Here is a 14446-nt window from a genome sequence, read left to right on the forward strand (position 1 = left end):
TATTACCAAGATGTTTCTGTATAAAGGACGTTTGGAGCATTACGGTGACGTAAAAACCATCAGGTGAAACTGATCATGAAAATCTACTTGTTTTAGCACGTAAACTAGATACTTCATCTGTTCTTTTTTAGTTGCACATCTTTGACTATTAATATCTCTAAATGTAAATAAGTTCTAAAAAGTTGATATTGCGAAAATATAAATCAAAATGAATATAACAAGATCACACATAAGTCACATAACTATGTTTAATTTTATGCATAAATCATCGAAACTAGTCAAAAGAGAATATATAAATAGCGTAAAGGTGAAAACGTTGCAACTAAAAGAGAACGGATGAAGTACCAATGTACCATTATTCCTTTTTAAGCAACTGAAAGCAGATGCCATCAATACAATATGGGACACGACTATAAGTCTATACAACACTTAGTGCTTCATCAGTGACATTAATCAAGGGCAACCAGTTCAATTTATACATTCCATGGAGGGGGAAAAAGGGTCTCCAGCATCTGGAATTCTGCAATTGTTAATTCTTCGCTGTCGAGTATTTAATAGAGCTTGCGTTCTCTTTTAAGTTACGAAAGACATAAGATCAACCCCGCAGGCAAAAGCTTCAACTAAAGCAATATAACAGAACAATGTAGAACAAAAGACTCATCTTGGATTAAAGAAGTGATAGTAGCCATCTATTTCTGTCATTTACTCTTACAACAGAGGAAAACTAAATAATTGAAATGAGTTAGTGACTAGATCATTGACGAAGCATCTGCTGCAACTGAAGGACTTGATGCCTCTGTTCTGGAGGCAACAGATTGATCTGCTCTGGCGTCAGACTCATGACTTGCTGAAGCAATTGTTGCTCCACTTCAGGGGTTAACTGCAGGTTCATAAACCCAAATTACTTTTCAAGATTCTATACCTAAAAGTCTAAATCATCAAACTTTGAACAGTACAAGGCATAGATTGCAAATTACTTACAGGAGGTGGACGAGGAGGCTGATTGCCACCTGGACCCAAAGGTGGGGCAGGGAGCTGTGATCCAGACGTATTTTCTCGAGAAACAGGTGGCCAAGGGGATGGCCTTTCCATTTGCATTTTGTTTGAATTTTGATGATTAAAATCTACGCTCATATGTGAGCCTCCTACCTGAAAAAAAAATACTGACAAATTGAGAGGTTTACAAAAATAGAGCCACTTTGCCCTAGACTCAGTACAAGAATGCTTATTATTTGAACAACATTTGTCTAGGGGGAGGCTGAAAGCTGCCCATACAAGCAAATCCAAAAACAATAAGCATTAGAGAGGGGGAAGGGGTGGGAATTCTTGTTTCGTGAATATTACGTAAACCTAACATGTTATTACACACAATGACAAGGAACTGATTAATATCAAAAACAGGCAATTATGAGATTTTGGATAGATCAAGCTCAGACTGGTTGCATGAGTGCATCACATTAAGTAGTTCTCAGGCTACATCATTTTTAGATAAAGAACTCGGACATGGGTATGGACACTGCGACACTTCGTTTTGGACCAAAATCATGCAACTTTTTCCACAAAAATAGCCGTGTCGGACACTTGGACACACACCCGCGCCCGATATGGGTATCCGATTCCGGTTAACATAGGATAAGAACCTAGCTTGGCAAAGACTTCCCTCACAGACCCAAAAAAAGAAAACAATACCCAAATGTCCTCTATTCAAATAATATGGTAAGATTTTTGCTTCTAAATTTGAATACAAATACTTGAGCCAAAATTTTCAATAAAAGTTCACCTCTCAACTTTATTGGTTAAGCTGTCAAATACAATGTATAAGTTTAACCATAATTTTTTTTGGTGGTAGCACCCGGTTCACCTTTAGGGCTAATCCGGATTCGGGGCGAGTTCTGGGTGGTTAGGTTCCAATCCCCTCCCAATTGCTGTTGCGGGGGATCGAACACGGGTTCTCCCTACCAAGTTCAGCCCCAATCACCACTGAACCAACAAGCAATTGGTATAAGTTTAACCATAGTAGTTGGTCATCAAACAGATATACAGAGTAATTGTCGTTATTTGTTTACCCAAGAAAAATAATAATTTTAAGGAAATTCTGGAAAAAAATACTGAAAACAGCATAGAAAATGCACCAATTAAGATAAAAAGTTCACTGCTTCTTTTTCAGGTTTGAGTCTCGATCATAATCTCTGCTAAACCAAACGGTCCAAAATTATTTTTGCAAGAATTAATATCATATAATTACATGTATTGAGCCTTGAATTGATCAAATAAATCACCACAATGCCGGAGAATTCTTAAACTGGTTTGACAAAACAGAGGTTAAGGTCTACTCTTACATGCACTTGATTAAGTAATTGTAAAAAGCATCGATGTATGCACTTAGTGTTAGATTAATCTTCATAGTTTAAACAGTGGAAAGTTTCAAGATCCCTGCAAAAGTCTTATCAAAGCATGTCATGGTAAAAACATATTGCCAAAAATGATGTTTCCAACACAGTAACTGCAAGCAGCTTCTTTCGTGTTACCAGAATAGTTACAGACATCATCCACTCAATTCGGCTTTGTATTATCACATTATAATTGGAGGCAACTTTCCTACAGGTCTGCATATGTATCTTCTAGGATATTATCCACTGACAGGCTTTGGTGCACGTAAATATCCAAAACCACCACGAAAATTTTCTTAATTAGCCGAGATAAATTCATAATGACGAAGAGCTAGAATAGGAATTGGCATAAGTTCTGGAAATTCCCCCCATAGTAAACTAGTTCATCTAAGCTCTAGACAGAAAATCCAATTTGTAACATGCACTAGCGCTACAATGCTCATTAATAAATAAATCATGGATCCACATGTTTATCAGCATAAATGTTAATATTTTTGGGGTAGAAGAGAACAGGTACTAAGTTGAATTTGGAAGGGTTTCAAACTTGCAATTTGAACCCAACCACCATCCGGGATTTGGGTATGATATTTTGATGCGTAATTATTTACTATGAAAAAATCAGTAACTTCAATAGCTTGTTTTAAATAAATGAGACTCTGAAATCTAAAAAACAAATTAAGAGTTAAAAAAGAGGGCTAACTGAGTCTCACTTTGTTAAAGTGCCCACCTGCACTTCTCTCGTTTATGCCTATGCTTATCACCTCAATGCATCTCACAACTATTATAAACCTTTATTCGTATCTCTTATTCGCTTGTATAGTTGTATCTTTTAAGGTCTGTTTGGGGGGAGGTAGGGAGGGGGGATGAGCATTCCGACATTAAGCGCTCGGGGATCCTCTTTTTTAAGAGCCAGGAGTCCGCCCTCACCAGTCTGATTTCCTAACCACAAGCACTAATTAAGCAAGTCTACACCTGATGAAAATAAAAGCCAAAGCATGAGGACATAAATCAAACTCCATTGGCAACAAAACTTATTGGTGGAGATGAAGGATTTTCTTTTTATTATCTACTGTTTAGTGGATAGTTCACTTAGGAAGTACAAAACTTCTAGAAGTGGCCTGTAAGCCCCAATATACATCATCCTCTAACAACCTCCACCATGGCGCCGAAAGCCAAGACCCACAACTGTCTCCTCTTTCAACTTTCAGTTACTGCCAGTGCACTTTTTCACGTCCCTATCCTCATTCTATCTGCCTTGTCATCCACTGTCTTTCCCAAGTCCCAAACATAGAAGAGCAAAGGCCTTCGACCTCGACATCTGATGTTAAGATCAGACCACTAAGGAATGGTTCAACCATCAAATAACAAAATTTCATTTAGCAGTAGAGGAGAGGGGAACTGCCAGTGCACTTCTCCTTTTCTGCGAATCTACTTTTCTGGCATTGATAGGTGGTGGTAGCAGCCTAGGGGGTAGCTTGGCTAGCTGCTGACCTGCTGTGATGTGGTCTTGGTGAGAAAGGACACAAATCCGGGTAGTAACTGGTGGTTCAAGTAGAATAGGTGGTGCTTGCACTGAAAAAGGGATAACAAAGCTGCACGTCGGCTCAATCAGCAGCTTGGTGGGTTGTACTGGAGAAGATGGTGAGGTTCTGGGAATACAATGATGATAGTCGTGGTGCAGGAATGGTGGTGACGACTTAAGGTAGCAGCGGTAACTGGTAAGTGGAGTTGCAGGTTATAGTCGAGGGAATCCATGAAACCCTAACTGGGGAATTGAAATCAGCAAAAGGAGTTTAAGGGAAATTATATTAGGGCAGTTGGGAAATTGAAGAAAATACTAAAACAAACACCAGCAAAGGGAATGAACTAATGAAGCCTCAAGATTCCCTTTGCTTTCCCAATTACTTAAAAGCAAACGGACCCTTAGCTTGGTTCTACTACTTCAAACTTGGTAATGACTAATGAGTCAAGTTAAAAGAAATCTGGACAAAAACATTCTTTTATAAGAACCTCATTATTATGCTTCACTACTGTATTTTCCGTGTATACAAAAAACAAATGCATGCCACTTTGTACAACTGTGTCCTGTATCTTCCGAGTGATAAGAATTTCGACTTGCATGTCAATATACACACCACCTAGCAAATTTCTTTTCCACATAGTATTCCCTTCTCAGTGCAGCATCGTACTCCATGACCCCAATGGCCCAGAGAGAAGAAAAGGGACACACATGGGCTAGACAGTAATAAAAAAGCTACACTGCTATAGACATATCAGGTATTGTTGTTTATGACCAAAAAAAGTCAATTGCAATTATATGCACGCACTTAGTGTCTTTACAGTTTACATAAAATTTATTTTTAAAAACATGTAATGACCAAGGAAAGCAAGATAAACACGACTGATTGCAACAACAATTACTTGCTTAAAAGGTTCCCCATTGTGCAAACCTATAAGTGAGCTTTACACATACCTGATACAGAGATTGATGAGGTGGCTGATGAGGGAGAGGAGGCAGTTGCCCTTGGGGAAATGGTCCTGTTCCAACAGGAGGCCTGCTACTTGTCTAGAGATGTTAACAAAAAACAATTAAAATAAAGTAGAATCATATCAACATTAAAAGATGATAACATACGGAACATGCCAATCCAACCCCAAGAAAAGAAAACACGAAAACATAGTAACCAACATTTTACATGTGGCCCCGTAAAATACAGCTTACATGATACATAGGTTGTGAATGGTGCATTTGAGGGGTGCCAGAATTTTGAAAGTTCATATTTGCGCCAATTGGTGGTTGATACTGCATCTGCATCGGAGGCCTTGGCTGTGGAGGTACTGGAGGCTGTAGCTGATGATGGGAAACACCAGTTGTTTGCATTGGTTGCTGAAAATGGCTAGGCACAGATGACATGGGAGGTTGATGAACAGGAGGAGGCTGTGATCCAGAATGCATTGGTAGTGAGGGCATATTGGGAACTTGAGAAGACTGCGTATGTGACATTTGGCTAGCCTGGGTATTCAGGGGACCCCTAGGCTGCTCAATTGCTTGTGGAGGCATTGGCTGAGAATGGATACCCTGCGCCGTAGGAGTGGACATGATTGGCAATGAAGATTGATTCTGTTGTTGCTTTCTCACAGGCAATTGTGCCTGTGATATATTTGCTTGGTCCGGCAAAGTAACTTGCTTAGGTGTTGAGTGGGCTACATGGACATTCGTCTGCTGAACAGGATGTGAGGGTTGCGATGAAGCCTGAGGCTGATTGCTCTGGACCTGAATCAAAGTTTATTAGCTATGCTAAAGATTTAAAAGCTAAAAATGGGAAGAAAAAAAATTGTAAGTGGAGAAAATACTACCACTTGCGGCGCCTGCACCATACCTAGCATAATTTGTGCCTGTTGGGCAATGCAAAGGAAGAAAAAAAATATCAGCAGCCGCACAAAGGTTGCTAATAAAGACTACTACAACAACAACAACAAAGCCTTAGTCCCAAAATGATTTGGGGTCGGCTAATAAAGACTACTAGAAGTAAGAAAAGAAAAAAGAAAAAAAATCAGTCCAATAAAGGTTGCTAATAAAGACTACTTGATGTAATTCAACTTGTAAGCAATTCTTAGAAGAGTAAACATGATTCCTTCTAAAACTCTGCCACTGACATTCTCTAATTACGTTTAAAAAGCAAGGCATAGGAGTTCATACTGGCACCAAAACCAATTGAATTACCCCACAATATCTGAAGACAATGTATAGCAAGTATATCGAAGTGTATGAAATAAGATAAAATGTACAGATTACATCATTACCCAGTTGAATACCATCCTATAAAGTTAATAAGAAAGAAAATATATTTACCGAATTCACATAATCACACTTCTAATAGAATTTGCATGAAAGAACACCAGAGAGGGTTCATTTTTTTGGTAAGTTACCAAAGGTTCATCAATATTCTTCTTACTGAGTCTAGTCTCTCTCCCCCCCCCCCCCCCCCTCTCTACATTTGGATAAAGAAATTCTGTAAGAAAAAAATGTAGGCCCAAGAATATTGCAAAGAGCGCAAATGAATAATGATAACACTCAAAAAGAGCATATCAATCATGATAAATATGACGTATGTGAAGGATAGAGAACCTCAAATGTACAACAAAAACATGTCGACTAGGTCTTCTTGAGTCCTTCTAGCTGATACTTTTCTACAGTGTACATAGAATCACCCCATGCTCAGGTCAATCGATCTCATATCCTAGTAACCAGTATTGTCCCATTAACTGATTAGTGTTTAGTAACTTCATCTGAAAGTCCACAGTTTCAATTAAGGGCATCCTTGGGATGGGACCATGAGGGTAATACATTAAGAGGTTAATAAAGTCAACTAAAGAAAATCAAGATGAATATAGGTGGTTGTAAGGCAAAATAAGGTAGTGATGGTGTGATTGCAAGAGGAATAAGACAGTGATGGTGTGATGATAAGGGAGGGAGGGGAACCTATGACCCTCATTTTGGTGGTAATTGTTATCCTAGTATGGTGGCGGGTAACTACTACCTTATCATGAGGTAAATCTCTCCATCTTTCCCTCATACCACCACCTCATCCTCTTTAGCATCATCTTCATTGACATTTGTTTTCTTAGTTTGACTTTTATTACCCCTTAATATATTATCCTCAATCTAAGCATGCCCTAAGGGGAAACCAGTTCACAAGATTTGGGATATGTGTGTGGGCATATGTTTGTATGTAAATGTCTACAACAATAATATAAGCCAAGAAATAAAAGACACTGCGATTGAAAAAACAAAGGTCTACTAGCTTAAGAAAAGGCCAATGTTCAAGAGCAACTGGATATCGTGTTGAACAACAACTGTAAAGCTTCTTCTCTCATTTTTCCTCATCATTTTACTTTCTCCAAAATTCCAACTAAACCATTCAACCAATCCTGTATAAAATGACTAAAAGACTTAACAGTTGTGGGTTTCTATGTATCATTTGATGCTTTTCACTTCAAATGTAGGGCTTCTTGATTTGCCATAAATTTCAATTCATTCAATTAACGTTCAATAAGATTAACTGGCTTCCAGTTGAATCCTCTAATCCTTCGATCCATCTCCTCTCTTTTACGACGGAGTTTTGGGATTTACCTTAAAGTTTTCCAAGAGATTTTCCAGCACTACTCTTTCTGTTGTAGTCATCCAACATAAGGGTACCATCTTAACAGAATTTTGGGCTCTTTACATTTGATCCTCAGCAATAATGTACCTAGAAAATTTGGTCCTCGGGAAAATGGAGAATAGTAAGGATAATACATAACTCAGAATGTTGTTTGCAGGGATGATGGGTAAATTTGTGTAACCATGCATGGAATTACTTGTGACTACATCATCTCGAAATTTCCATTTGCCAATAGCAACACACTACAAAAGACCTATATCATTTGAATATCCCAATTGTCAAGGCCTCAAAATGAAATAAGGAAGTAACATGGTTTTCTTTCATAACAATGGAAAGATTGCACAATACAAGGCTGTATCGCTGCCTTCCTTAAATCCTTAAGGACTTCAACATGTGACATAAACATCGGAATAAGCTCAATATCTTCAAGGCAACCTGTTTTAAGTAGAAAAGGATCACTCTCATAAAGCAACAGTACACTACACTACTTGCCATATAATCAGAGATGAACTTGTAAGAATTACTGATTTTCCAACGGAGAGAGGCCATTAATGACCTATAAGATTGTATTTCACCCGGAATTATATAGTAAAATTTCCTAGCGGACGGATAAAACCTTCCCAGCTAATTCAAATACTCCAATATTCAAATTCAGAGAATATTATCTGTTCCCCTATATCCCCAGAAAATTCAAAATACTACTATATTCAAATCCAGATATATCAAAGCTAACATGCTTATAATTTGGTCACATCAAGCTTGCAAGAAATTTAAATTAAATCATTGTTCAGCTTCACATTCAGATAAACTACTAATAAATAAATTGACAAAAACTACGGACAAAAAAAATTAAAAACCCTAATTCAAACCTGAAAGAGGGCTCTTGTTAAAAGAGGGTTTTGTACTAAAATCTTCCTCGCTTGCTGCTGATTTTGCTCAATTAGTGACTGTAAAACATCAAAATTACCACAATTATCATCATTTAATAAATCTCACAAATAAAATAGTGCTAATTAATTAGTTTTGTATCATTCCAGCAACGAAAATAAAGAAAGAGGGAAAAGTTGAGAAAATTCGAAAGAAACTGAGAGAAGGAGAGAAATTTCTTGCCTTCATTTGACACATTATGTCGTAAAGTTGGGTTTTGGACATTCCGGCGAGATTCGACGCCAGACCGTCGCCGGAGATTTGATTTCCCGCCATTGCTTTGCCGGTGGAGAGAGAAGCTTTTGCTAATGTAATTTATTTATTTTTTTGGCAGAATTTGCTAATGTAATTAGGGCCGCGTTCTTGTATTTCTGTATGGGAGAAGGCAGCAATTCCCAAAAATGGTTTTAAATTTAGAATTTTTTGACTTAATTTAAAACCTTACTCCGGATAAGCACAACAGTGGGTCGTGGCTGGGTTTGATGGGTCATGACCCGCCTCAGTTAAACCAGGGTGGATCGAGTCGTGGATTGTGTCGGAAAAAATGGACACAGTACTTGATGGGTCGTGGGTTTATGTGGATTGTGGGTCGAGGTGGGTTGTGCGAGTCGGGTGGGTCTGATGGGTTTCGTGGGTTACGATAAATGTGATTCCGATGGGTCAGATGGGTTTGGTGGGTTTACATGAGTTTTAGGAACTGATTTGGGTCAGGTGAGTTTGGACGATTGATAAAGCGTTAAAATGTTACAAATTTCGTATGAACTTAAATTAATTAAATTTTATGTTATTCACTTACTCACATAAATGTGGTTAATGTATATTTACACAATAAAATTAGAATTTATTAGCATTTTAACATACAAAATTGTTTAAATCAGCATGAGTTTCGCGAGTTGGGTTCGTGTGTTGGGTGTGTTGGGTTCGTGTGTTAGGTTGGGTGGGTCGGGTGTGCCGTGTCGAGTTGTATCGGGTCCGATGGGGTGGATCGAAATGGGCTGTGTTGAAAAAATTCGACCCACAAAACATCAAAAAAATATCTGGGTTGGACGGGTTGTGTCATGGATCATAAGTGTTTCCGACCCACGTGACCTGCTGTGGGATGTGTCAGGGTGGGCTGGGTCAAACCCGACCCACTGGTCATCTCTAACAATAGGGTATCCTGTCAAATTTTCAGAAACCGGGACCAGAATCTGTTGCAACATGTTTCTGGAAATGAGAACCGAAATCGGATCCGGAACCTCGTGTCATTTTAAAATTTTAAATAAATTATTATTAATTTGTTGAAAAAAAAAAACTAATTTATGGTTTGAGTTTTGATTGTTTTATAGTTTGTGCTTAAATTGTAATTTTGTATTTATATTTTCTAAAAATTAGCTTGGATTGTTTTATATTTTGGGTATATGAAGAATTTTTATATGGCTTGGTCCCCTATTTTGGGTATTTCATATAAGAATTGGTGTGTAGATGGTACCTAGCAAGGTACCCGTTTCAAAAAATTGAGAACCAGAACCTGTTGCAACATGTTCCCAATTTTGTTACCCGGAACCGGAACCTGCACAACAAGTTCCATTTCGAAACTGCAGGTTCCTAACAGGTTCCGGTTTCGATTCAGGGTACCCTAACTTTTTGCTCACCCCTACTATCACTATCATTTTTTCAGTTTTAAATTTTTGGTTTTTAATTTAGATTGAATAATGAACTAAAAAATAACCATACTTATAGTATCATATTGATTTTGAAAACTGACAACAAAAAACTGGATACTATTTTGATTTTCATATTTTGGTTTTTAGTTTTGTAAAAAAACAAAAAACGATACCGAACGGCCATAACGCAATACTTTGGCTCTAACCTTCCGCTTTTACTAGAGTTCCCTGACACTAATTAAACACCAATATACATAAGGATTATTTACTTTAAATAATCCAACCTTTAAGCCATTTCCCAAAATTAATCCAACCTTTTTATTATTATCTATTAATCTAACCTTTATACCCTTTTAACCTGTAGTGCTCCCAAAAACTGAGAACCTGCTAACCAAGTCTACGAAACATTGTTTGTTTTGTTGACCTTTGGTTTTCTCTGATTTCCCTCCAAAACCCAAAAACATTAACGTTATTCCAACCACCTTCTTCAACCTTCTGCTTCACTACTCTCATTCTCTCTCCACGCCGTTACTGCAATCAACATCTCCAACCTAAATCTGTACTTGCAAAGTGACACGTCATTGTCCTTGATGACATCCTTCGCCATTTGAAGAAAAAAAGGAAACTTTTACTCTGCCATTAGCATTAAATTCGCACAATTCCGGTAAGTTTCAAACCTGAATTTCGTTCTCAATTTTCATTAAACTTTGATTCTTGACGAGTGTTTGTTGACAATTTTTGTTAATTATGTTGTATTATACCTTGATGTTGTTCGTACGAGTTAAATTTTGCCTCTTACCATAGATTATGTGTTTACCCTAATTTTGCGATTTGATTATAGGAACAACTAATTGAAGTAATTAATTAAGTAGTTGTTGGCTAAATTAATTAATTCGGTTAGTTTTGTAATTATTTAGGGCATAAAATTCGTTACTTGATAGTGAAAATGAAATTTTGGTATTTACTACCTTAAAAATACACCACTTTTATATTTACAACTGACAGGCTAAATCGCACTCCTATCAAAGATAAACCTAACGTTCACCAACTAAAAATATAGCAAGGGAAGCAGGGATCGTATCCACAGGGAAACAATGTTCTTTCTACTATTAAATTATTAATCTAGACTACTGGTAACAAGAATATGGATTGATTTGTATAATATAACTAGGATGATAATAAAATAGGAAGAAATCAGATATTAAAAGGTCTAGGGCATAGGTTCACCGATGAACAACATTCCAGGACGACAACAATCGATAACAATCAATATAACAGTTAATTAGACCAGCATGCTCTCTCGAATCGATACTAATCATAGACTTAGAATTAACGGGCTCTCGCTACGTATTAATCCCAATTCTACCTATTGAAACAAGCCTAAACATCAAATTGCATCTCTCGAATCTTAATTTGATATTGCGAAACTAATACAATCAAACCTGCGCAAATCTAATTGCAAAGTAAATAAGGGCAATCAATAGGAATTAACAGCTAAACCAACAATCAACAACAATTAATCATCCTTTCACATTCGTTCATGGATTCCCAAAACCCTAGAAAATCAACTACTCACACATATTAACAATAAGCAAAGCAATTGGCATGATTGAAAACATAATTAAAGCTTAAACAAAGAATTGAAATAAGGAATAATACCTAATTGAAGGACAATGGCAAAATGAAAGCTTCGATTTTTCTTTGATTGAAAATAAACTAAGTGTTTGAATTGATGTAGAGAGAAAAATAAAACTTAGAAAAATAAACTAAGGGTTTTGTGCTGGAAAAATAAGATGTCCGTCAAAAATAAAACAAGTTTGCTTATATAGTTTTGCCAAAATAAGGCTTAAAAACGGAATTAAAAACGCGAAAAACTGCTGGAGGTTGGCGTCGCCCGATCGGGCGACGCTTCGCCCGATCGGGCTAATCACTCGATAGTCGGCCCGATCGGGCCAAAATCCGCCCGATCGGGCGGGTTGCGAAATCTCCACAAAACCTCCAGATTGACCGCCCGATCCGGATCGGGCGAGCTGCGCCCGATCGGGCGCGCGTTGATGAACTTGGCTTGCTTATACTTCCGCCCGATGGTTGCATTTCGCCCTCAGCTTCCAGGGCGATTTGCAATCTTCAATGTATCTCGCCCGTATCACCAAGTCTAACTCCCGGGGCTCAACCATAAGCATCTCAGGCTCCCGAAAGTCGACGATGGAGGTCCCGAACTTCTCGGACTCATATAGTGGCCTTGATCAACAATGAAACGGGTCTAAAACGACCAATTTCTCATAATCAAACCTGAAACTCAAGGCACACTCAATAACACACATTAGTACTAGAAACGGCTCCTAAGAGCACGTTTGATACATAAAAGTACTAAGGGACGGGGGCAAAAATTCTATATAAAACGCATATATCAAACTCCCCCAAGCTAGATCTTTGCTTGCCCCTAAGCAAAGAAATCATCGATGAATACATAAATCAACTTCACCCCAAACACATCTTAAAACAATGGATACGATTCAAGGCAAAATCCAACAAGCATGCATCAATGTCAACCAATCAAATCCATCCAACCGCTAATCCGCCTTAACAATCGTCACGCAAAGCGAACCAAAAATGCACATTGGAATTCAAGACTAGTGCTCACATACTCGTCACTCATTTATGTGGCGGATAAAAGATGTACCCGTTCGCTCTCCTCCCAACATATGAGTGAACAATGCCCTCCCAAACTCACAACACTCGTGTGTCTAGAAAAACATACACTCAACCTAATAGTCGACTCGAAATGTGTCATGTCATAACTTGCATTGATAAACAACTACTTTCACATTAATACAACTCTATGCACAAAGGTCGGAAGGTCTTTCAAGCTTGTAATGTTAGGCTTAGGTAAGGGTGCGGTAAATTTGGGAACAATGTGAGCTTAAAGCCTTGGCTTTGGGGAGCATAAATCCTAGCAAAACCATGGTCAACCACAAATGATGACCACAACCACAACTTCCCACTCAACACATGATGAAACAACAAACAAACCACACTATATTTTCTAGCCTTTCTTTCACAATTAAAATCAATCACTCATAAGGATAAGAAATTACAATACTTGAGTGAAACAATGCTTTGAAATTTCTTGAGAATAACGATCTTTCCTTCTTTTTCTTCTTTTTTTTTTTTTTTTTTTTTTTTTTTTTTTTTTTTTTTTTTTTTGGAACCTTCACACGATTTTTTTTTTCTTTTATTCTCCTCATCTCATTCATTTTTTTTTTTTTTTTTCAACAACAATCATGATAAGAAGAATTTCCCTTTTCAATACTCGATATGCTCAAAATGTACCACACTGCAACTCCCTCACCTCACTACTATTAGCTCCCCCAAGCTAGGCTTGGGACTAGTAACCAATGGGGAATTTACGGGCTTGTAATGTGGTTAGTCACCGAATAAATGGCACAGGCACAACATGGGTAGAACAAGAGGGAACAAACGTATCTAATTTCATCTGAAGGCTACCTAAATAGAAAAATGCCTTCGTCCTCCACAACGTGCATGTATATGAGTCATAAAACATTACTAATAGTTGCAAACCAATACTCAAAATCAATGGCACACCAGGAAGCTATCACACATCCTAACCAAGTCAACTAGTCAAGCACCAAGTCCACAAGTAGTTGGTCAGAGTTGACTCAAGTCAAGGCATCAAAGTAATCGGATCTCAAATCATGGTTAACAAATCAACAATGCTCGCCATCAAAAACCAAGAATCAAAACAGTTTACAATCAAGGGGCACAGGGAAGCATGGTTTTGTATTCATCGGAACGTATTTTTGTATATTTTTTTTTTTTTTTTTTTTTTTTTTTTTTTTTCAAAGCAATAAACTAATCTAGAATGCATTAAACACACCAAAGTAAACACACCAAAATAAAGAAATGCAATACTAAAAGAAAGACATACCTACAATGTACAAGTAGTGTGAAACCCCCCCCCAAACCAAATCAGACAATGTCCTCATTGGCTCAAGGGTATCGAACCTCATCATCAACATCATCTCGGCATCACTGATGGCCTTGGCCATCATTACCAGCATCATCACCATCATCTCGGCCAGCATGTCCACTAGGACCCGCTCCCCACCCTCCGTACTGGGTGGGTGTGAAGGTGCCCATAGAACCCGGAGCTCCATATCCCTCCGCGGGATAGGTAAACCAGGTAGGGTGCTCGTAATCTGGGGCAATATAGCCCTGCCTGGCATACTGATCATAAAATGGGAACATGGTCCTCTGGTGATCAGCTGCGAACTCCCGGAACCCGAGCTCAAGTCTG

At 38.0% G+C, this 14446-nt stretch overlaps 1 protein-coding gene across 2 annotated transcripts; it reads right to left on the reverse strand.

Annotated features, from left to right (window-relative positions):
- Positions 1-644: 644 nt before the first annotated feature.
- LOC110799705 (uncharacterized) lies at positions 645-8886 on the reverse strand. Of its 2 annotated transcripts, XM_022004982.2 has the most exons (7): positions 8666-8886; positions 8425-8502; positions 5748-5786; positions 5113-5664; positions 4864-4956; positions 982-1149; positions 645-880 (listed from the first exon to the last, which is right to left on the reverse strand). In XM_022004982.2, exons 1-7 carry the CDS (start codon positions 8756-8758, stop codon positions 755-757), a joined length of 1149 nt encoding a protein of 382 aa, XP_021860674.1. In that variant the 5' UTR covers positions 8759-8886; the 3' UTR covers positions 645-754. The 2 variants fall into 2 exon arrangements, with proteins under 2 accessions (XP_021860674.1, XP_056684141.1); XM_056828163.1 differs by lacking the exons at positions 8425-8502; positions 8666-8886 and adding an exon at positions 7525-7679.
- Between the last annotated feature and the right edge of the window lie 5560 nt (positions 8887-14446).

This window comes from Spinacia oleracea, chromosome 5, assembly GCF_020520425.1.
Source record: "Spinacia oleracea cultivar Varoflay chromosome 5, BTI_SOV_V1, whole genome shotgun sequence".
Classification (NCBI taxonomy): Eukaryota; Viridiplantae; Streptophyta; class Magnoliopsida; order Caryophyllales; family Amaranthaceae; genus Spinacia; species Spinacia oleracea.